Source organism: Phalacrocorax aristotelis, chromosome 15, assembly GCF_949628215.1.
Source record: "Phalacrocorax aristotelis chromosome 15, bGulAri2.1, whole genome shotgun sequence".
Classification (NCBI taxonomy): Eukaryota; Metazoa; Chordata; class Aves; order Suliformes; family Phalacrocoracidae; genus Phalacrocorax; species Phalacrocorax aristotelis.
In genome coordinates this window covers 17,332,519-17,356,972 of record NC_134290.1, presented here as the reverse complement: position 1 = coordinate 17,356,972, position 24,454 = coordinate 17,332,519, and the positions used below count along the sequence as shown (strand labels likewise).

Genomic DNA, 24,454 nt, shown 5'->3' with positions numbered 1-24,454 from the left:
CTAGGAAAATCTTAGAGACTTCTGTGTTTCCCCAGCCTCCTGAGTGATGATCATTTAGCCTTCTTAATCCTTCCTTCCCTTGGTTTGCCTTAACTTATTTCACTTGTTCCTTCATATTTCAGATACTCTTCCCTGAACTATTTGTCAGCAGTTTCCTGATTCTAAGTTGTGTACAGCTGGTGAGGTCTTGTTTGGGAAAGCTCAATAACAAACTGTTCAGATGTCTGTGACGTTGGACGGGACTCCTGGGAACAAGAGAGATCAACTGAGGCCCAGGGTTGTGGGTCCAGGGCGGTGAGCCAAGCTTGTATGTATGTTCCTGTAGCAGGATTTGTGCCCTATGGACTGTTAACAAAATGTTTTAAAACTTCACAAGGTAGACTAGCATTAAAGGTGGGTTTTTTTTCTTTAGAAAAAAATATCGTTATAACCAGTAGATCTTAAAACTGAGTGATGAAATTGTCTGTGAAAATATTTAGATACAGGAAGAAATAATATTCTAGCATAATGAATTTCATATCTATGATTTAAAAAAAAGAAAAAAGGAGTAAGACACAAAACAGCTTGCAGATTGTTTTTAATGTTTCCTGTTTAGTTCTGCAACATTTTTTCCTGTCTTTTCTAAGAGATGCAAATTTGTGTTCTGGACATTCAGAGTTTGGTGCAGAACAGCTGTTCCTTAGGAAAGTTATTTTCAGTGACTGAGGTTTCTTTTTTTCCAAAATTCAGCTTGTGGAACTCTGCTTTTATTTCCATGATTGACTTTCCCTTGGTCTCGGGGAGATACAGGTAGATGAAAATTGCTGATAAAGCAAGGATTCCCAAAAAGATAAGGAAGCAGAAGGGTCCAAGGTTATCCTGCAAGCAGAAATGGGAGACACTATAAGGAAAATAAAAATCTCATTTCTGTTTCCCTGCCCTTGGGTGCAAGTCTGTGTCTTAGTAATTAAAATTCAAAGGTGTTCTTAATACACAAACCAGGATGGGGTTATCAAAGAGAAGTTTCCAACTGCTGCTCCTCTAACAGGCTTGGGGGATTCCTGAGCAGGTTTGGTGTTTGGACAGAGCTCTAAGATTTGCATGTCATTGCAACTTATTGCTATTATTTTGCTCCCTGTCAGCAGTTGGAAGTGGATTATCCTGGAGGGAGGGATCCAGTTAGAGTCACTTACAACAATGAATGGAAAAATCATCCCCAGTACAAACAGTCCCATCCAGTTGATGCAGCCAACAATCAGAAAGGCTGATGGTCTGAATGACTGACTGAAGATTTCAACCATGATAGATATAGTGGCTCCAGCTGAAAGAGAAAAGCAAAACACAAACCAGGTATACTCCTTTGCTTGCTCCTGACAAAGACCCTCGCGACAGCAGTGGTAGAAAATGACAGACAGGCAGAATCAGTGGCCTGCTGGCAGGTAGGCTCTGCTATGAAGGTGAAAGACCTTGATTCCAGAAAGGGACTACAGCTGTTAATTTAGGTTTCTCTTGTACATACTGGAATCCTTTTTCTGATGCCAGTGGGTATGTGCAGTTCTATATTGCACTGGTAGCCATTATTAGTGCAGTAATTTATAAAACCAGCTCCCATTTTGGCTCCTGTGGTCAGTTCCCCGTGAAGCATGTTGGCAGGCATAAAGCTTAACTTACTAAGTTAATGAAGATGATTACGGTAATATACCTGGCAATGCCTAGAATCTTGTTCTAGTTGAGTATTTTAGAAATCGTCCTGAAATTTCTGTCTCACACCCTCTGGAGAGGATGATACTGTATTTTAAATTATTTAGATCATGTGATCGGCAATAAACTTAGAGATGTCTGTATCCTTTTCCTGCCTCCTACTTGCACATATCGGCCCTTTCCTCCTTAATTTCCAGAACTTTTTACCATGGGACTAGTCTGTTCTTCCTCTGCCAGTTGTGTCACCAACCAATATGACGCAAAATTTCCTCTCAGCATTGCCACTGATGTACTCACATGGTCCAATTCCATAGAAGATAACGAACAGGAAGATCAAGATAACACTGAAGTAATGCATCCAGAAAACCTGATGCTAAAAGTGAGAAACCAGTGATATCAAACTGTTAGATACATGACAGAATGGCAGAGCTCTGTGTTTTCTGCCACCAACTCAAATTTTTGTACATATCCTGTGAGGCAAGACCAGAAAGGTCGGCTGATGCTGGGTAAGTAGCTAGAAGGCTGCTGCCTCATTACCTGCAGCGACAGGGTCATGGTAAGGAGTGCTAGCACAGAACACATCAGCGTGTATCCTCCCCATAGCAGCACCTTCCTCCCAAATCGGTCTATAAGGGTGCTCTGAAAAGCAGAAAACAGGGATCATAAATCCCAGTTCTCAAATGAAATAATTCCTCCCCTCTCCATGTGTTCTTCACAGAAGACTTATCTGAATAATAGCCAGAAATTGATGTCATTTGAGACTCTCTTAATTCCTAATGATTTTTATCAGCTTCTACAAAGCTAGTTCATTATTAATTAAGCTGTGTTTATTAGTCAACCCTAGGCTGTTGTTAGACAGTTCTCTTTCTTGATTGCTCTTAGATATCCAATAGTGCACACATACATACACACATCTAATCCAGAATATCAGAAAATTATTTTACAGAATAAAAATTAGTCTAAAGACATACAGTCCTGCAAATAATTTAGGAAAAGAGCTGCCTTTTATCCTGCATATGGTTTTGCAGAAGCAGGAAGGTGAATCTTAGATTACGCAAATCTTCTCCAAGCCCAGTTGTAAGTAAGAAAAAGTACAACTGTTGACCGCAGTAAATTTTTCCTTCAAACTCAAGTCTGAAGACTTACACACAGTATAGAGGATAAGCATTCACACAACCCAACTCCCAGGGACGCGTATGGGATAAGGTATTCTTCAAACTTGGCTGTGTGGAATACTTCAAAAGAGTAGAAGTATATCTGAAAAATGCAGAGAGGAAATGCACCTGTGAAGAAAGTGTGGCAACTGTGATGCAATTCTAAAGTGGTGTAACAGCCAGTAACTTAGAGGGGTTTGTAATGCTGCCTAGTGTTGTCTCTTGTTCTGGGAATAAAGAGAGCACTCAACTGCATTGATTCCACAGAGCTGCAAGGTAGTCATGACAGTCATCAAGATGTAAAGTTGCCAGCGCAAAGATCGCTCCTTTATTACTTCGAGGACACGCAAGGTTTTCGTACTCGTCATTGCAACCTTCTCCTTCATAATGTCATCAATTTCTGCTTGATGGTCTCCTTCCCCCCAGAGCTTCCTGATGGCTGTTGGGGAGAAAGAAGGCAGTGGATTATTCTACCAGTATAGCTCCATCACGAGTGGTTACATTAAACCTTTTAGTCTGCCTGTCCTTTGGCATAGGTCGTGGTGTTGGTGCTGTCTGTTTCTGCCATCTGGTTGGGTCTGGGGCAGTCAGCAAAGGGAAGAATTTTGTTTCTCTGGTTGTCAGTAGAGCATATCTTTCTAATGTTGTGTTGACTTAATTGGAAACAAAGCAAACGTTTAAGTACCTTTTTATTTAATAAAAAATAAACTGCCTAAACTGTTCCCTTTAAAGAAATAAAGTAGTTCCCACCAAAGTGGGAAATCTTAGACATGCTAATATATATCTATCGTTCTTGTCTTAACTGATTAAATTAGACTGAGTGAGGCCCCAGGTTAATACAGATCTATTGCCGTAGGGTACCTCAGCTGTTTTATTTAGAGCTGCCTCTGCTATTACTCAATGGGACTGCACTATGCTGCACAGCTCTGCCCTGCTCTCTTGTGTTCTACAGAGGCTGTCCCTCTAACGTACCAAATGAAGTGAAGAAAGTAGACACACTACCTTTCCTGCAGGCTTCCTCATTACCCTTCTGTATCAGGAGGTAGGATGGTGAATCAGGGAAAAATGGGAGGGTAACCAGTTGAACCAATGCTGACAGTCCACTAGATGCTAACAACCATGGCCACAAAGCTTCACTTCCTAAAATCTCCCTAGAAAGCATATGTGAAATAAAATTATGTTGAAATAATGGAATGAATGCTGAGAAAATTTTTCCTGAGTGATGAGGGCTGCTCAGAATCCATTCAAGGGCACAGTGGAGCAAATATCTGAATTGATAATTCAGGAAATTTCATAAATTTGGCTATTTTAATTTCTGACAATCTTAAAGAAATTATTTGGCATTTTGAAAAACTTTCTAAATATCATCAGGATCCAATATAATGTCTAGAGAGCAGATGAGACTGATTTGACCACTGTTTGACCAAAAGTCCAATATATCTTGCTAACACTTTTCATGTAAGTGTAGTAAATTTTGAAGGGGGAGTCACCTAGTAGAAAGGGTGTGGAAACATGAAGAAAACATTATGAGTAATTAATTTTTCTTTCTCCTATATTTAACATTATGTTTGCCTCAAATATGATAAAAACTTTTCTTCTGGCATAAGATAAGGCCTGTTTGGGGGAAGGTGAGAGGGTTTCTCAGTCACTGACTAGGTGATAGGTTAAGGTCATAGAAAGATTTCTCCTACTTTTAGTGTAATCCGATAGAAAGACTGGAATATTTACCGTAGTCCAATAACCTGTCCTGTGAGTTTTCCCAGTGTCAGAAAAACAGCAACTGTGGAGTTGGTAAATCCACGCAGCTTCTTGGGTGAAATCTCTCCTACATACTGAGGATGTATATTGAGAGAAAAACCTTTGAGATAGAAGAGGATAAATGACTGTTAAACTACTGAGAAAAGCTTAACTTTCTGACTCCATCCTCTCTTACATTGTTCCCATTTATTCTGGTATTTGAATTAAAATTTCTTGTGAAAGAAATGATGTTGTTAACTTTTGTTAAGTGTGTAGTTTATTTGCTTTAAAAATAATTCTCCAAGAATGGCAATACCTACAGAGACATTTGTGGGCCAGCAAGGATGCTTGCTCTCCACAGTGTCATGAGCACGTACCTGTACCAATGCCATAGAGAAAGCGTCCAACCAGAATCATCTCAAAGGATTTGGCTGTTTTACTGAAGGCCATGAAAAGTGCAGCTACCAGCATGATCAGGTTGGTGCACATTTGGCACTTTTTTCTGGGAAAAAAAAGCCCACAAGAATTTAGTGTGAAATCAGAATGTCTTGTACTCTTTTGACTAATCTTGCTGTGACAGGAAGCATGGTACAGTTATTCCTGCTGTTTTGAGGAATGGCTGAAATAATTCTGACTTTGGATAGTCCAAGTGATTCTTTAGAATTTCAGGATCCTTAAGATTTGAATTAATTAATATTTCTTAGCTTAGAATTTAAAAAGTTGGAACACTTCATCAGCATTTCCACAGTACAAGTAGGGAAAGAGCTCAAAGAACTGGCCCAGGTTGTCACCAAGTTTTTTAAATGGCTAGAACTTCTCATAAAATGTCAGGTTGTTCCCCAGAAATAATCCAAGTCCATGGCTCCCCTGGACTAGAATGGCTCATATTAAAGATGCTCTTGGCTAAATGGATGTGATCTGAGATGGCCAAAACAGTTTTTAGAGGCATATTTCAAAAGACACTCTGTGAATCGTGGGCTGGTATTTTCACAACCCCGATGTCTCAGGCTCAGACCAAAGTCTTTTGCACTCAGTTATTTTTTTCGTGATGCTTGCTAGACAAGCATCCTCTTGTGTGTAGTAAGGATTCACACAGATCCTTTGTTTAGAAGGCTTTGATTCAGCAATTACATTATCATGTGTTAAATAACCCATGGGAGAAGTGTGTGATCTTGTTTCCAGTCTTGGGAGACCCTCTGAGTGTGGGATGAGGCAGTGTCCCACAAGAAATTTCTTGGGGGCACTTACCTGATAGGAAAGAACACAATTGCAGGCAGGCTAAGATGGTTTGTTGAGACCCATATGAGGGGCCTCTGGATCAGTGGGTTGTGGAGCAGATCTTTAAGTGGGTCACACCAAGTAGATATGTTTGCCAATTTCTCTGCAAATGAAATTAGTGGTGTTACACACAAGGCACTGAGAACAGATGAGAGGGTGAGCAATCCTTTGTCCATCCAGTGGGAAAGACAGTTTGGAACTGACTTTCATTAAAATGGATTGCCAAGAGCAGAGTTGCCTCTTGGATCATTTATTTGGTGCTGATTGTATCTTCACAGTGTAGTTACAGGGAATTTTTTTTTCCTATTCTGTTCACATTTTCATTAGCTTAGATCTGAATATTTAATATAACGTCATCACCCCAGAATGAGTGCATTTAAATGGAAATCTGGCTCTTCTATGACCCTTAAGGATATCTTCCACAGAGTGGTTTCCAGGTGGTTAGAGTAACTGCATATAGCATGTTACAAGACATACAGCTCCTTTTTGGGGGTTTGTAGAGCTTGGGAGATTTTTATGAGAGTCATAGGGGATCTTGAGGAGAACACAAGGCAGTTATGCTTTCCTGCTACTCCCAGAGGAACTGATCCAGTGATGTGATGATGAATGCATCCTTTACAGAAATACAGTTCACTGGGGAGAGCAGGTAAACAAGCTAGAAGACTGCTTGCTACTTGAAAGAGGTGGATGTGCTGGCAAACCAAATCAGTTTAGTCTTCAGTCAGACTGCTTCAACGAAGAGGTTTATTTGTTCACCTTGGTATTTCCCTGTACTTTCTGACCGTTGAGCTGTTACAAGGAACACTTACTTCCTGTATTTTGTAGTCAGGTAGCCACAGCAGAGGCTCCCCAGGAATCCTCCTATCCCATAAACAGACACAATGAAGGACCACAACAGCATGATTGTCTCAGGATGGAGGGGAGAGCCATGTCGCTCTATCCAGGTTTCATTAATAAACTTCCTGATGTGCTGAAAAATAAAAGGAGATTTGACTAGACAATGGGTATAAGATCCCTTTGTATTATTTGGCTGTTGTACTTCAGATCTAGCCTGTGGTTCTAATATTAGACTCCTTTCGAGACTAACTTTCTTAGTAAAACAAGTTAGCTGAAATGACATTGCAAAATCTTGTTTGTATCAGTCAGTAAGCTTCCTGAGGAAGCACGCTAAAAGCACATTTTCTGCCTTCCTTTGGAGGCTTGTAGACTATGTGGTAACAACTTATTTAAAACAGAAAGTACCATCCTGTCCTTTAAAGGAGAAAAAGTGCTCTACACATTTGATGTCACTCTTAGGCAAGGAAAAGGCATGGATGTATCAGCTGAATGCTCAGTAAATTTGAAATTTATGGTGGAATGATGAGCTCAAGCTCTACATTTTGTGTTTTCAGCCTCAGGGAGGTGGCTACTTACCACAGAAGGATAGTTGATGACAGAAATGTGGAATCCATATGGGAAACTACCACCAATTCCCAGCACTAAGATCATTTGAAATAGTCCCTGGAACTGAACCTGAAAAGCAAAAATAAAAATCTCCATCAGCTTCTCCAATTATCTAGTTTTGTGCTTGGATTTAAACATTTTTCCAAAATGCCTCTAACCTACTGCCAAGGTACAATCATCAGCCACAGTGCCATAGCAAGACTAAGTGTAAGAGTGATAATCCACCACTTTGCTTTCAAGAAGGAGAAGGAGTTTTAAAATATGTTCCCAATAGTACAGTTCTCACTGTATTCCTGCAATATTTGACAGGTTAGCTGGATAAAGGTGTCAGTCCTGGATGTGGGGAAGAGGGAATCAGTTTCCTCGTCTGCAATCCACAGTAACCTATCTATATCAAACCACAATGTTATGCCACAAAAGTACAGCATTAAAAATCAACAACATTTTATCATATTCTCTGCTTTCATTTCTGACTGTTGTGTATTTAAGAATAATAAAGAAAAGATCCTTCTAACATTCAACTTTTTCAGAAAGTCATGGACTACGAAAAGAAGATAATAATTTGGAATAGCCCCTATAATTGCATTAAAACAAAAATCTTCCTGACTTTGATTTAGAATATCATTTCTCCTTTCTTAATATTTTATTTTTCTAGTTATTTAACCATGAAAGTATGTGCTTGGCATCTTCCAGGCTGGGGAGATACGGTCCATCTGTAATTTCCTTGGTCAAGGTTTAGGGATTGAGATACACTGGCTGCTCTGAGGAATGAAATAATTTTAACTGTAAATACAGAAAAACAGAACATGTAACTACTCAGACTTTTTTGAGATATGTGATACCACTGGTTGTCTGTCCTGTTTCCAAGTGCCTGCAAGGCTAGATGGAGCTATCCTCAAACAGCTTATACTGTACCTAGCAGACCAAACGTAGGACAATTTTGATTTTAACCCCATCAGGATCTGTTTAGGGTCTTTTGAGGTTTAACTGCTTCTCCCTTTTTATTCAGCACATTACAGACCAGGACAGTAACACCATCTCTGTACAGAGGACACTGTGCTCTGTGTTCTTTTCATGTCAGTTATGAAATTCATGAGCTCACAGCTTTTCGGAGATCAGTGCCTGGATGAAGAGAAGCTGGTAGAAAATGCAGTCAGGCTGGAACAAAGGAGTGTGAATAATGCTAGACTGGGAGATACTTAGAAGAATGCCCCTTTTTATAGTTCTTAGGTCTGTCTTTCAAGAGCTTGTTACTGAATTAGTCCACAGCTGGATTTCCCAAGTTATCACATGACAAGAAGCTATGGACCAGAACACTCTACATTTCCTTTAAAATACTGTCTTGAATTCAGTGCATTTTCTGATTGGGAAAAGCTTTCAAACAAATAAAGAACTCACCTTCTCACTTTTCCTTATTTTTGCAATAGACTTACAAATTAACAATTTTAATACTTAAAAAGGAAAGCAAAATAGCTTCTTGCTGGCAGTTGAGAGATGGAGCAAGAAGTACTTATCACTTCTTCCCTGTTTAAGACTATGGAAACTCTTGGTGGATCATATTAATCGTCTTTGGATGAAATGAGGAAAGTAATTTATTTTAAACCTTATGTCATTAATTTCTTAGCCTGTTGCAGTACAGTTAATCTGTTCATTACTTTGGGAAGTAATTCAAGTGCTTAATGATTAGTATTGTTTTCAGTAATTCAGAAGACAAAAATACAGTAGCATTGTCAGTAGTAGAACTGCCAGGACTTTAGTTATTTTATTTTATTTTATTTTATTTTATTTTATTTTATTTTATTTTATTTTATTTTATTTTATTTTATTTTATTTTATTTTATTTTATTTTATTTTATTTTATTTTTATTTTTTTTATTTTAACCTTGTTGCATGGAACATTATTTTCATGGCCCCAAGCCCCATTGTTCTTGGTGATTTTTAAATGCAGAAGAGAAAGATGGTCTCTGTCCCAAAAGAGCTTATAATCTTTAAGGAACCTGGATCTTTACTATTTTGTTAGATTTGTCCTTTATAAGTCAGAGCCCTGAGAAAAAGTGACCAGATACTCACCAGGTCAGAGAAAAAGGTAGCCATCTCCTATCAAAGAGCCGATTCCTGTTGCTTACTGGCTAGTACCTGCCGAAAGAACCAAATGCTCACATTATGCAATAGCAGTGTTAGTGAACTAGCCCGATGTTATTGAAGTTAAATTTTACTTCAAAGGTTTTTGAGTTAATTACACATATTTCAGCTAATGTACAAAGTTTAGAATTGTTGGATTAAATATTTCAACCAATGGTTGTGACTAGCCCAAGTAAACAAGATGGTCACCCTTGCAGGCAGTCTTGTGCTAGGGGGATAGGGAACTGAGACATAAATTTTAAACATTATTCCGATAATCATAACTTGCCTAGTTTTCAGTATAAGCTGAGAAATAAAAAGACAAAGTTATCTGTTGGGAATTTTAGATGGGGCTTGGACAGTGAACTATAGGACTTTGGCATTTAATTGGAAAGAGCTATCCTCTCTTCACGTGACAGCAACTGGAGCACATCGTAACTTATTACTTAAAGGAAGTGAAAAGCTCTGTCATTTTGGAATGGGGTGTAAACTTAACAATTCTGCAGTGGCACACCAGGTTTGACCAGCCAGATGTTTAGTAGTAGCTTGGGAGAGGAAGATTCAACGTCATGCACAGTTTTGTCTGGCTTTTGCCATTAGTCAGTATATTTATTTTTGTGTCTGTGAGAAAAAAAAAATGCTTTGAAACTGTCCTGTAACCTCCATAGCTGGAGTGTTATCTCTTCCTTCAGATAGAAAAGTCTCAGGCTTTAACTTCATTTATTTCATAGTTAAGAGCGTTTTGTATGTATTAAGTTGGTAAATGGCTTAAATATAATTTTCCATGTTAGTTGCTAGCATCTGCCTTGCTTTGATGATATTGGGGGGAAGACACAAGCAGGCAGTAATACCTAGCTACCAGCATGGGGCATTCCTCCTCAAACGCAGCCTGTTGCACATGTTTTCTTACATTCTGCTTCACCCACTTCGACTTAGTATACTTTATACATATTGCAACTTTTACTCCTTGCTCTTGTACTTTCATTTAGGATTCCTGCTTTTGGTAGATTAAGAGTCTTCCTCTCGTAATGCCCTTAATGCATAATATCTTTTGCTTTTATGTTGATTAGTTACTGTACTGCTCTTCTGCCCTTATTACTCACACTGTGCAGAGGCCACCTTTATTAGGTGTGCAGTTTCATAATTAGTGCTAACAACTAGTTAGCAGGTATCTTACAAGATATCCTTTAGTTGTAATTGTGATCAGGACAGTAAATCTCACAATATCAAGTCATTTAGTCATTTATCTTGCAATTTTACAGTCACATGTGACACAGCCAAGCTGTGCTAAGCCTTCCTTAATACAGACCAACTAGACCAGATCTATGTTTTTTGTGCCTATCTGACAGCAGTTCACTGGTTCAGTTTTTAAGTGTTTATATCTGCCTCAGTTGGAGTCAGTATTTGAGACATATCTTGCCTATCAGCTGATGTCTCTGGAAGGAAATGTACGTATTGTGTTCCTGAAACTTGTGAATGACTGTCCTCTTTGTCACCTCCTATGTATATCTGAACCATAGCTTTTCGCTGTTTTGTCCGTTGACCAGACTCTTACCAGCATACAGCTCTTGCTCCACTGAGTACAGGCAAAGGTTGACCTGTGCTCCAAATAGCTGTTCTGCTTTGTTGTCACGTTAATGTTCCACAGAGCATCTGCTTACTTTCTGGTGAGGATCTTATGAGGAAGACTTTCCTAATAACATCTAATGAATAACTGAGATCAGAGAAGTGGCTCACTAGAGAGTCACTCCAGCAATGCTACCTGATGCCACGCTACTTGTGTTTCCAAAGACTTCAGGTATTGTTGTAATGGAATGAAGGCTGTTTTCCAAATGACTGGTTAGGAAAAGTGAATTCTGTTTTGCAAAAAGCTGAGATTTCTTTACTATATTGGTAGTTGTCTACCAACTATTGGTAGTTTTAAATCGCATTGTTATATATATATGGAACACTCCAAAATTATCGAGCTTTTCTGATTTTAAGGTCACTTCATGTTTCATAGGTTATCTTCTAGCGAGAAGTCTTTAGTAGTGAGGAATCTCAATACTAAAGACAGGAACAGTGGAAAACCCCAGTCATGGAAGGGCGTGTGCACGAATAACTTGTTTTCTAGTCAGCTGTCCCTAAGGGTGATGCTGATGTTGGGAAAGAAACATTTGTGGAGGCCAGAAGTATTATTACAAGGCAATCTGCCATTTTTATTATGATTCACATTTCCGAATAAAAATACGCAGCAATTAACATGAAAAATTGAATCAATATTTTGAATAGCCTTATTTGAGTTGAAGTAAATATGCCAGTCAAAGCAATACCAGAGTTAAAAACACTTATTTTACTGTGCAAGTCTAGAGTATAGATTTTAATTTGTATAGTGTGCTCCACTGCAAACCTTAGCTTTTTTTCATGTTCTTGCTAATAGTATTGCTTTGCTACTAGGACTGTGTGAGCCTCTCATTAATAGAGGGAAAAGTGCAGAAAATGAGACACTTTCTAAAGAAAAGAAAAGTCCCATGAGCTAGCACATTTTAAAAAAAGTTTCTGGTGAAATTAATTGCTGTGGTACTTTACAAGATCACGCTACCCTGTAAGGCTCACAAACTCTTTTCATGTTTAGCTATGTAGAGCAGGAAGAAGAATTAGGAATTCAGTGTCAGATTGCCTTGAAGATCATTCACAGTTTGAAAGCCTGCAGTATGTGAACTCAAGCACGGATGTTTATTATAGATCAGTGTAGAAAATTATATTGCACCCATTCCTACAACAGAGATCATTTGGAATGGTATATCACACTAAATCTGGAAGTCAGAAAACTTGCACATTATATATTTTAACATATTCTTTCACTTTGTTTCCTTATCTTAGTGCACATTACATGCTTGTAAAAATGGCAAAATTCCTATGAGAGATGGTAAATGAAACCATGAATTGTTATAGGAAATGCTTAAATGAACACCTTGTAATTCTAACATAAGGAACTTCTATTTCCTACTTTCACTGTAAATGGGTCTGATAAAATATTTAGTCATCTCTATAGCTGTCAATCAGTACCTACACTTGCAGGGAACAATAACCGAGGAGTCTGTACTGATTGCACATCCCTGAAACATGAGGATATGTGATCACTTCTTAGTCATGATGGAGAAATACACCCCAGGCAGGAGCCCTGCCTGTATCAAGAGCTGGAGGACATGACCGAGCATTTGCTGACAGTATGCTGCATGTACAGCAACGTACTATATGGAGATTTTTTAGGAGAAACTGTAAAGCAAGAGGTATTCCATTACAGCCAGGATTCCAGACTGGGGTCTGGGGCGGTTCTTCTGGGGTAAACTGGATCCAGGTAGCCAAAATCGCACAAAGTAGCAGCTAAACTGTCACGGGATTCATAGCCTGTGAGATATCTGAGGGAACTGTCATGCTAGAATAAGAGCTACAGAGTCACGATGATGATGGTGATGGGCAAGATAGCACAGAATATCTAAAATGACTCTAGGTGCTGTGTTTTATACCACTGGATTCCACCCATAAGTCCTTTAGCTGTATTGCCACTGAAAGGCACTATCCCTTGAGAACAGTTGTATATGAACGTTCTCCCCATACTTTACCATGAACAATTCTGAGCTTGGAATCATGTGGATGCATTTTTTAGCAAAAACTTAAATTTAAGTCAAAGCAAGGAGGGCTGCTGCCCTGGAAAACTTCAGTCCAAAAGGGTTGAAGTCTGTCGAGCTAGATACAACAGAATGACACGATGTTATGCATGGGAACCTGGCAAGGCTTGATTATTTGGTTGAGTCTAGAGAAACAAAGAATTTCTCTCCTATTCCACTCAACTTTTCTTTAATCTGTTATGGATTGAACCCTAGCCAGAGATAGCAAGTCAAGGACTTCACTATTCCCATTTCAGGGTTATAAAAACACACTCAGAAAACCTAGAGAGAGGGGATTGCAGGTCTTCCCTTCCTCTGTGGTCACCAGAGTGTTTATAAATTCTACATGTAGTTTCAGTGTGATTAATTGCTCTGTTATAGAGGAGATTTACACATCAGCAAATGAAGCCAAAATGCTCATGATTCGTACAAATCTATCCTGTTAATACCAGCCATCGTCTCCTCTGTAAGCTGCCCAGAGTGGAGTGTTCGAGAAAGGTGCTGGTTTGGCAAAACGGGAACCTTGTAAGTGACAGACATGAAAGCTGACAGTCCATTTGGACTGACTTGCTAGTCAGAAAATGACAAATGTCTTTTTTTTCCTTCCTTTTAAGAAGCCTGACTCCCTCTAATGGTGGGTCAAAGCCTGGTGCAGAAGGTGTAATCCTCTGTGACATGATTTGGAGTGGCTGGAACATGCTTCTTTTTAAAGTTTAGCTTATTGAATTCTTCTGTGATTTCCACAATTGATTTCCCTTTTGTTTCTGGAAGGAACAGGTGGATAAGTGTCCCTGAAGTGAAAAGTACCCCCATAAAGATGAGGAAGCAGAAGTGCTTGAGTCTTTCCTGCAGGGAAGAGCAAAGTGAGAGAGAGAGCAAGATAAGCCTATCTTTTCTTCTGTCACTTTCTTGGCACAGTTTTTGTATTTGGGTCCCAAAGTACTTTGAATTTGATAAAGAGTTCTTGCATTTTGACCTTTGACAAATCACAGAATCACAGAAAATATTTCAGTCAGTAAATATTTCAGTCTGAATAAGTATCTTGGGCAAATCTGGGCCCTTCAGCTGCAAAAGTGGACTTGGGAGAGCAGGTGCCAAGGCCAGTTTAGTCTGACATGGCATTGTCATCTCCTGCTTCTCTTCCTGCTCCCATGGCCAACTTGAGCTTCGTGCCCCTGGGGAGTGTTCCAGGGAAAGTCACTCACCACGATGAATGGAAAGGTTGTTCCTATCACAAAGACTCCCAGCCAGTTGAGAACTGCACTGATCACAAAGGCGGATGGTCTGCATGAGAGCTTGAAAATTTCAATCCTAATGGAAACTGTGGCACCAGCTGAAAGGAAAGAATAAGAATTATTACTTGTTGATGTGTTTGATTTGAACATTTGGTTGAAGCGTTACTGTTACACAGTCAGCAAGTAGGTGCTAATGTCATGGACTGGCATTCAAAAGACTTGAGTATGTCACTGGCTTTTAGAAATGAGAATGTTTGTGGCATCTTATAAACTGCTAGACATCAGTTTATTAAAGTGGCAAATTATTCAAATACATTTACTGGGGAGATTCAAGAATTAAGTAGTTAACACTTGAGAAAGTCTGACACCTAATGAAGGAAGCTGTGTAAGGATGGAGTAATAACAGCTATTACTACTAAGAAGAATTCCCAGCATGATACTGCCAGATCACCAATGAGTGATCTTCCCGATTCACTTCCTGGGCATTTCAGTTATGTTTTGAAGTCACAGGACTTTGACAGCTTTGAGTTAGGAAAATAATTCCACCGTGCCATATAGTATGGCAAATATTTTAAGAACGAATAGGCTTTTAAAAAAAAAGTTTAAAAGGAGCAGGTGGTATATGCGAGGAAAATAATTACTCCAAAGTTGGTCTTCTGCACTGCTGTCTATGTGGCATAAGATGTAACATAATACAACACTGAATTTAAAAGAACACTTGCTTTTCTTTTTCATTCTTTTCTTAGTATTTTAAAAAAGAATCATTTATCCACCTGCTTTTGCTCTTTTTTTCTGTATTTTTCCAGTGAATACTTTTTGCTCTCTTCTTTTTCTCCCATTAGCAAAAGCCAAACCTGATGGCGTTAAAGTTTCTGGCAAATGATTGGGCCCACAGTGTTTAAATGACTACAGGATTAGGTTAAATGAATTTACTTATGCTAAATGTTATGCACCATTTTCCTAGCTGTATTAATAAGCTCACATGACTTGATTCCTTTATTTCTTGTGAATTAAGTACTCACCTGGCCCAACTCCAAAGACAACTACAAACAAGATAATCAGACAGAGGCTGCAGTATGGCATCCAGAAATACCAGTCCTGGGGGAAAAAAAAAAACTTCTAGGTGAAATTTGTTGATAACCATAGCTGAGAAATGCTGCTTGTCTTCCAGCACTGGCTCTCAAGAAAAAATATACAGTGTGGGGGAACTGACAGAGAAATATGTGTGCTTTTTCCTGTGGATGGAGCAGTGAGGTTTTTGTTAGGTGAGCAGAGAAGGAGGTTTGCTAGCAGCTGTCCAGCTTGGAAGCCTTCAATTACAGGAAGTCTGAATAGTACTTTTCCACCCTGTCCTTTCTTCTTGACCCCACAGTGCTTCCCCGAACCCTTAGAGATATGAGAAGGCCAAATCATATCTTTCTTCACTTTTGTTAAGTGATAGGCTCAATAACTGGTACTGGAAGGGAACTTTCCTAGATCTTAGTCAAGAATATATGAGACGAGATTTCTCTCTCCTGTGTTTAAGAACGTACATGAATGAAGCAAAACTGGAAGTCTGCTGCTACCTTGCTTCAAGGCTAATTTTACAGTAGTGTCTCTTGGATGAATACTGGTAACCCAGTAGATTTGCTTCTGAAGAAGCTACAGCGATGTCACAGTGTTATAAAGGTGAACTGGTCTCCAGTCTGTGAACAGATATGTACATTCCTAGTGTCTTCTGCAGCAAAGTTAAATTTCAAATTAACTGATGCAAAAAGTCTGGGTTTTTATTGTTACCTGTTAAAAACTGCGAGAATAGAAAGGACCATTTTCCTAGGACCATCCTTTGATCTATGCTGGGTGGTGTTTGGTCCTTGCAGTCTGATGAAATCAGGAATCAGTGCTAGTCTCCCAGTATTTTATGTGCTCCTGTGCCGAGGCCATGGTGAAAGGAAGGCAGGAGTACAAGAGAGTACTTGCTGAGAGAGGGTTTAATCCTATGTATAGACAAGCTTGACCTTTAGGATATTCCCCTCCCACAGGGTAATCTGTTAACACAGAAGTTATTTTGGCACTTCTAAGCCTAACTTTCCTTTCTCAGTAGCATGACCCTGCCCGTGAGCAGAAGTTAGAACAGATAATAGAAAGATCTGCCATGGGAAGGGTTTCCTTACCTGTAGGGAGAGAGTCACAGTGATACCAGCTAGCAGTGAACCCATGATCCAATATCCTCCTCTTAGGAGCACTTTTCTGCCCAGTCGCTCAATGATGGAGCTCTGAAGGACAGAAATCATACTGGTATCAGTGCCAGAAGAGCAAATTGTGGCCCATTCCTATAGTAATGTGACTTACACAGATGACAGTAGCTACAAGTTCAGAGAGGCCAACACAGAGGGTCATATAGGAGATCATTCTTTCATCAAGGCCAGCTGCCTGGAGGACTTCAAAAGTATAAAAATAGATCTGGAAAAAAAAATACATAAAACAGTAAGAGAAAAAAAAATTATTTCTTACCCATACTTGTGTGACATTGCCCTGGATAGAAGCTGCTAAGCAAGGAGCATGCACCTCAGCTTTGGAGCGAGCTAGAATTCTGCACTCTTTTTGGTAGTATTCACTTTAGTGGCAGACAAAAAACATTATGAAATGTAATTAATTCATTCATTTGGTAAAAGATAAAATGCTGGGATAAAAGGACCTCCAGCTGCTGCAATGTAATTAGGTTTGCAGAGTCCCGTTTAGGTGCTTTCAGAAACAGCCAGGTATATCGTCTTTTCTGGAGCCCATCCAAAAACATCATTGTAGGATATTCTCAAGAAAGAAGAGCATGTGTTATGCGGTCATGAGGGAGTAAAACAAGCACCTTTTCTTTTCAGGTATCTCTGCTACTGTATGGAGATATGCTAAGGTGATAAAGATTCGAGTTTAAGCTGTGTTAGACTCAGCTGTGTATTTCCTTTACAGATGTTGCTGCATCGTGGTGTTAGAGGCGGAAGAATCATGCAGGTAATTGCAAAGCTGTGGCTTCAAAACGAACCCAGAAGCATGCTGCTGTGAGGAAGAGGGGGAGAGCTGCAGAAGCTGCCAGAACAGTGAGCATGCTCGTTGATTAGCTTTAAAGGTAGAGTAAGCCATCCCAACTTCTTAGGCTGGTAAGAGCCAGGGGGCAAACAGCAGCAGTTGCAGGGAGCAGTAACATAAAACTACACTGCAGATTTTGCCAATATAGGGTGGGCTCATTTGTAAGAGTGGGTTCTGGGGCCTTGTAACAGCTTCCCAAAATGGCTGTTAAATAAGCCTAACTGAGGAAGGTAACTCCCGCAAGGACCAAGAGCTGGCCAAAGGGATGTCATGTGAAGACCCCAGCCAATCTTTGCGGACTGCTGCTGCTGTCCTGTAGGAGGGCTAGCAGACAGCAAGTTGTGGCCTGAGAAGCCTGAGAAAAATGGAGGAACTCCTGGAAGCCATAATGTGTCCTTTAAGATTGTCAGTAAGTGTTGAGACTTTTAAGGGCGAAATACACTCAACTGCATTGATGCCACATAGCTGAACTGTGGTGGTCAGAATAACTATCGTGTACAGCTGCCAACGGAAAGCTTGTTCTTTCATTAGCTCCAGGACACTCATGATCTTGATGTTTTTCATTGTTGCCTTCTCTTTCATGATGTCATCAATCTCTGCTTGGTGATGGCCTTCACCCCAAAGCTGCCTTATGGCTGTGGAGGAGGAGAGCAAGATCTGCCATGTTAGTTTGTCTATGTTGTTTGTTGCCTAAGGAGTTTGTTGAGTAGTTGATGCATGTGTCTGGCAGCACAGCATGCATGAGCTGTGGCTGTGATGCAAGGCAGAGATATCCTATAGGATGTTCCAGAGCCCTGGTCCCCTTCTGCACAGAGGGACCTGTTTTGACAGAGGTGCCTAATGGGGTGCACAATGACTCCCTGCCCATGGGTCCTACTTTTCTCCCTTCTTCCTCTCAGGGTATGATCAGGGTACACAGCCAACAACCAGAGCTAAGAGGTGCCCTGTGGAGCCCTACAGTGCAAACAGCCATTTATCATTTACCATCAGAGTGATAGCACAGGTAGTGGCAGCTGAATGCAAAAGGCTTTGTAATACAGAACTGTAGAAAGAAGTAGTTTTGTGTTCGATGTGGGGACTACAATAAAAATATACATAGTAAGTATTCACAGAATCATCTTGGAAATGAGCAGGGAGAAACTTTGTCCTGTTTATTTTTTTCCAAGTGGAGAGAGCAAACATCACAAAGCAATTGAAAGTCAAGTGAGGAACAGGAACCTGGAGCCCTCAGTTACCTTTTTTGCAGCCTTCCTGGTCTCCTTTATGCATGAGGAGATATGGCGGGGACTCAGGGAAGAAAGGCAGAGTAACCAGCTGGACCAGTGCTGGAAGTCCACAGGAGGCCATCAGCATGGGCCACAGGGACTTGCTGCCCAGCAGCTCTCTGGTGGGGATAAAATGTGCGTATAGAATCAAAGTGAATTGCATTGGTTTTGAGGACAGAAAGGAATGGATGGAAAAGCAGAGGAAGAAGCAAAATGTAGAGGGGATCCAGAAACTGATTGGGTGGGAAATCAGTTGTATTCTACCTTTGTCCTGAAATTTGCCCTATGGCTTTTCCCAGTGACCAAAAGAAAGAGGAAGTAGAGTTTGCAAATCCACGTAGCTTCCTAGGGGAAATTTCTCCAACGTATTGATGATGTAGAGGAACACAAAGACCTTGAGGTGAGGAGAGAATTATGGGAGAGAAGAGAGAAGGCATTCATAACTATTGGAAATAAAATTGCATGTCAATAATTAAGCATTACAGAATATAGCTGCCACACGCACCAAATTGTTTCTCATACCTCAACCCATGTATGAGATTTTTCAGTACTAGCTTTTCTAACCCTTTCTACAAAATGTTTGGTCCTCTTTTCATAGTGCAGTTTCTGATCTTAAGAAATGTACAGTTTTCCCTTTCGGGTGTAGGTGAAGTCTCATCATAGTATCTCTTGTGAGCCTTAGCATAATTTAAAGGACACAGAGTACGCAAGTGCTGCATAACCAAACATCCTGTGGTAATATTAAATATGCTTGTAGTTAACCTGCATAATCTCAGCCTTTTCTGACATAATGCTGTAGAAGAGCTGTATGGTAGGTCCATTGCAGATTAAAATATACAGCGCTGTGTTCAACGTTGAATTGTACATGATTTAGGGGGAGACACAAGTATTTCTTTTCCATTGTCCAGCAATAATTTTGATGACTTCAGGCAGAGTTGATGTTTCCAGCTATACGTGAAGTACTTAATTACTCAGACGTGCTGAAAACTAGACTGAACAAGAGCTTTTTCCTGATATGGTGGTCACAGCCCCTTCTCTCTGTTTTGAAAGCAACACGTTCTTCTCCTGGCTTTATGTGATGGCAAAGGAATACAGGTATGTGGTATCTTTAATAAAAGTTAAGTCTTTGCATGAAGCATGGTGCAGGTTCTAGACTATAGCAGGGCCCTTGTGGGTGGGTAGTTCTCAAAATACAACTGTAGTTCTTTAATACAACTGTATGTCAGAGAAGCAATGTACAAAATCTGGTTATTTGAAAAATAGATATGAATTTCTAATAAAATAAGTTAAAATAGGCATCCCTGTGATTATCCAAACTGAATGAAAAAGCAGCTTCTTGTGTAGGAGAGAAATACGAGGCATACTGATACCAGCACAGGATGTTTTTGCTGCATGTGATCTATCTGCCATGAGTGATTTTGCTTGATTAGGTCCAGTTCTTTGTACTAAACCAAGGACTGACTTACTGCTTTGAAGCACGTTGAATAACCTTGTAGAACATCCTGAAATATGTTCAGAGTCAAAATTAAGTGGCCATGGCCTTGGACAGCCTGGTTCTCTGGAGCCTTATGAGGATACTAGCTTTGAACCATATACCATGTAATTTCCAGTGCTGCTAGCCAAAATTAAGGTAATATTATACATGTTTTTCCATCAGAAAAAACCCTTTGTTTCATGTTGTGTCAAAATATTTCTGACAGCTCTGAATATTTATGCACTTGGCAAAGCTGAATTTAATTTGGTATCAGCAAAATTAGTAGTAATTTTGCTCTTTATTGCTGGGTGTTATAGAAGATCTTCTGACAAGGGATCATTGACTTTAGTATTTTATTTTCTTAGTGGAAGGGTATTATTTACTTTGAATAAAGATGTAAAAATTTGGGAAAGCCTGCTGACCTGGGGGAGAAATCACTTTACCTGCACTTATTCCACACATGAAGCGCCCAATTAGAATCATCTCAAAGGACTGAGCTGTTTTACTGCAGCCCATGATGGATGCTGCCACTATCATGAGCAGATTGTTGCACAGGAGACATTTCTTTCTGTAAGTGCAAGAAAGCAAAAAAATTTTTTGTAAATCAGAAGGGAAATGGCACGTAAGCTCCTGGCATGTAGGATATCTTGGGTGAAATTGTCTTGCCAGTTTTGTGAAATTATACGTCAATGGTCCAGGACAAAATAAGCCCTTCCACACCGTTGGCACCGGATATGGCATATAGGATATCTTGGGTGAAATTGTCTTGCCAGTTTTGTGAAATTATATGTCAATGGTCCAGGACAAAATAAGCCCTTCCACACTGTTGGCACCGGATATTCTGGACTCACGGTGTGTCTTGGCACATGGCTAGACCTGGGAGTTTGGAAACACTTTTGGGTTTTGTAGCAGAGAAAAGTTTTAAAGCTTTTCTGCACTTTAAAATACATCATGAAACATGTTGATGTAGCACTTAGGAGCATCTCAATGCTGCTATATTTTGAGTAGCACTTCCAAGAAACCTATTCTGTCTTTAGGCGGGGGTGGGGCTGCCTTTCCTCCTTGCCAAGACTAATCCAACCTAAGTAACTGCATCTGGTGTGACAAGCTGGCAGCACAGCTGATTAGCCTGTGCCACAGGACAAGGGCAAGAAGCAGCAAAATCTGTTGACACCACTGCTAAGTTGGCAGTATTACAGCCATGACTAAGCCTACGTCTGTCTCATGTTTGAAACCTCAACTGTCATTTCCTTAAGTTAAGAGTCAGGTGACAAATTGTCTTTAAAATACATACTTGCCATACTTGACAGTTAGGTATCTACTTCCTGAAGAACCCAAGAGACCTCCTATACCAAAGACAGACACGGTGATAGACCATAGAAACAAGAGTTTATCCTCATGGATGGGGTAGCCATATCGCTCCAGCCAAGTTTCATTAATGAAAGCCTTAACATGCTGAGACAGAAAAAAAGAATTTTCATTAACAATAACTGTGACTCCAGTGCATGTATTTTATTATGTTTAGAACATAATTTTCTTGCTTCAGCTAAAGTCACTATTTCATAAAGACACACTATTTCATAAAGTGTGCATTAGCTAACGGACATAGTATAATAGAGTATGGGGTGTTCATTTTGCCATTAAAAGGAGTTCATTCTTTGTTTTTTTGTCCTTGAAATGTGAGGAACCGAGGCACGGACTTTTAGTGAAGAATAGTGTCAAATGAGACCACTTAAGTAGGCACATGTGCTGTAGGCTTACCGGGGAGACAGATGCCACCCCAATCAGTGTGCATCTTCTGACAAACAGTTCTATAAATAACAACTTATTGGTCTCTCTCTTGTCTTCTGTTTTCAATGCTTTCACATGTTCTGCTTTACATGATAGCATAGAAATGGCAAAGAATTGTGAGAGGGCAATGTTGTGATTAAACCCTTGCTGACTGCCAGAGAGGAGCATCCTCAAGCAGGAAGGTAGACTCAGTGCTACCGTTAACCAGTGTGCCATATACATCTTTGCCTACCTGAGACATGTAGGTTATTGTAGAGATTTGAAAGCCAATTTGGAATGTTCCACCAATCCCCAGGACAGTGATAATTTGAAAGAGCCCCCGGTACTGCACCTGCAGAGGTAGAACAAAATCGTCTTAAGCTTGTAGTCACATCAGGCTGGTCTTGGAATGTGTCTTTTGTTCTCCAGACACATCTCATTTGTTCAAGGGATTTGCAGATAGGCATGTTCCCTTTGCTTGCCCTGGTGTGAAGCATACATCCCCCTGCGATTTCCCTACATCCAAATCAAGGAAATACAGCCTTTATCTATGGAAACTATTACATTTCCCTCCCCTTCTCTATAATTAGTCAACAGAGTAGCAAGGTGAAGGTCATTCCACACTCCAGGGCTAAAGCATGTGAGAGTGGTTTTGGGGCAGGAGGTCTTACTTTTCTCTCTGCTGTCTGGGCAGTGGCCAGGCTACCTGCAGCTCAGACCTGTGCCCACAGTAGTGACCAGGCCCTCTGTACCCAGACCGTTCCTATCTTATCTGAGAGAGCAGCTGTTGTGCTAGCTACCCTTCAGGCCCTTGAATAGCGGGCAGTGATCCCTCAACTCAAGTTTTGTGGCAAAGCCTCCTGAAATCACCCACAGCAGCTAAAACTTTAGAAAAGTCTGAAATGGGGAGAAAAAAAACCAGACTGTTGTTGCTTGTAGCATGTTTTTCCACTCAGATTCCTGTCAGCATGGTAGCCCTTGGAAATCCATAGGTTTTTACCTAGATGGAGAGGAAGGAACAGCAAGGAAGGGTTTTGGGGCAGAAGTGCCCTACTGCAATGGTTCTGCTCAGGATGTGCTGTAGGAAGAAAGTGTCATTTCTAGCTCTTATCACCATCATCAGTTCTGAACTCTTGCCCCACCTGCCTGACTCAAGCAGCATGGTCATCTTAATATCTTGGGCGCTCTGAGAACAGGAATCCCATTTTGATTGGATATTTTTTCTGATTTTTCTCTGGTTGATTACAGATCTGAGAATACACAACCAGCACTGCGCTTACTTAGGTTTATTCTACAGCAGCCTTTGCAGCAGGACATAGTGAATATGCCATGAATGAATGAAAAATCGACATCCTTTCAGAGGTGCCCTGCCATATTCCTCTTTCCTGAATGGGAGGTTAAATGTACCCAGCAGGAGCTGAGAGCTCTTTCTCAAAAAGGATTTGTCCGAATTGGAGGTATCTCACTGATGTGTGAGGGTTCAAGACTCAGCCATAGCCTGGATATATATGCTGCAGGCCCCCACAAACATCCCTGCCAAGATGCTACAGCTGCCATCATCCGGTCCTGTTCCCCACCTTTCAAAACCTCTGCCTGCCATATCTTGCACTAAATAATTAGTCACATATTTAACAAAACTATTTTTTCAGCAGATAAGCAAAGCAAATGATGTTTGAAGTTAAGCAAATATTTTCCAGTAAATTAAAACATTTAAGAAATGTTAATATATCGATAAAAACATTATAAAGATGGATGACAGAGCATATGAAGTGCTAACATCTGTCATATATCAAAATGGTGGGCAGAACCACTTCCAAGATGCTTTTAGCGAATAGGAGCCTTGTTGGTTTTATCAAGACAGTGATTTTTTTTTCTATGAAACACTAGTAGTGTACAAAAATGTCACAGATGTAAATACCCCACCAAGCACTTACCAGGTCTGATAAAAAGCCGGTCATCTCTGGCTAGGGACTGGTTGTCCAGTGTGTGATGTGCCTTTGTCATCACAGGCTTCTGTGTCTCTGTCTCCTGCCTGCTGGTATGGCAGTGGGCATTTGGCTTCAAGGATCAGAGTTAAATTTTTACTATTTCGTCTTCACTCACTTACTTACATTTACTTTGACTGCCAGATTAAATATTTCAGGAAATAATTGCATCTAGTCCAGTCCGCAGGGGGAAAGTTTCAAAGCAGAGGAAGTTTGCACCCTGGGGGGCAGGGGGGAAGAACAGTTCAGGCAAAAAAATCTAAACAGTTTTCCAGGAATAGTAAAATACTTTACTTCTGTGATACAGACTGAGGAGTACCTCTGCTGTAATCTACACAAAGCAAAAAGCAGCTGCTAAGAGGCTTAAGTACTGTTATTTATTATTAAGTAAAGTATGTGGCGTTCTGTTTCAGATTCATTGGTATAGTAAATATAATTTATTACATGAAAAATATGCAAATTTCAAAGCCTAATTCTGCTGTTCTAGCTGTATATATCAATTAGACTGTACTGAGGAAAGGTATTTCTTGTCTGGTGTTTATAGGGATGTTTGTTGGCCAGGAGCGGTGAAAAGGCAGTAAGAGATAGATATTGTGCCCTGG

General features: G+C 40.1%; 2 protein-coding genes across 5 annotated transcripts; both read right to left on the bottom strand.

Moving 5' to 3' along the window:
• Nucleotides 1-568: 568 nt before the first annotated feature.
• Nucleotides 569-7,403, bottom strand: LOC142064780 (solute carrier family 2, facilitated glucose transporter member 11-like). Of its 2 annotated transcripts, none has more exons than XM_075110197.1 (11): nt 7,263-7,403; nt 6,659-6,819; nt 4,949-5,073; nt 4,563-4,692; nt 3,837-3,985; nt 3,086-3,273; nt 2,827-2,937; nt 2,218-2,319; nt 1,978-2,053; nt 1,173-1,300; nt 569-858 (listed from the first exon to the last, which is right to left on the bottom strand). In XM_075110197.1, the coding sequence occupies exons 1-11, from the start codon at nt 7,386-7,388 to the stop codon at nt 652-654; spliced, it is 1,503 nt and encodes a 500-aa protein (XP_074966298.1). In that variant the 5' UTR covers nt 7,389-7,403; the 3' UTR covers nt 569-651. The 2 variants fall into 2 exon arrangements, with proteins under 2 accessions (XP_074966298.1, XP_074966299.1); XM_075110198.1 differs by lacking the exon at nt 7,263-7,403 and adding an exon at nt 5,820-5,952 and having other exon boundaries at nt 6,659-6,749.
• Nucleotides 7,287-24,055, bottom strand: LOC142064781 (solute carrier family 2, facilitated glucose transporter member 11-like). Of its 3 annotated transcripts, XM_075110201.1 has the most exons (13): nt 23,802-24,053; nt 22,121-22,219; nt 21,392-21,552; nt 20,541-20,665; nt 18,888-19,017; nt 18,594-18,742; nt 17,806-17,993; nt 16,630-16,740; nt 16,452-16,553; nt 15,321-15,396; nt 14,269-14,396; nt 9,363-9,428; nt 7,287-7,361 (listed from the first exon to the last, which is right to left on the bottom strand). In XM_075110201.1, exons 1-12 carry the CDS (start codon nt 23,823-23,825, stop codon nt 9,393-9,395), a joined length of 1,329 nt encoding a protein of 442 aa, XP_074966302.1. In that variant the 5' UTR covers nt 23,826-24,053; the 3' UTR covers nt 7,287-7,361; nt 9,363-9,392. The 3 variants fall into 3 exon arrangements, with proteins under 3 accessions (XP_074966302.1, XP_074966300.1, XP_074966301.1); XM_075110199.1 differs by lacking the exons at nt 7,287-7,361; nt 9,363-9,428 and adding an exon at nt 11,413-13,909 and having other exon boundaries at nt 23,802-24,055; XM_075110200.1 differs by lacking the exons at nt 7,287-7,361; nt 9,363-9,428; nt 16,630-16,740 and adding an exon at nt 11,413-13,909 and having other exon boundaries at nt 23,802-24,055.
• Between the last annotated feature and the right edge of the window lie 399 nt (nt 24,056-24,454).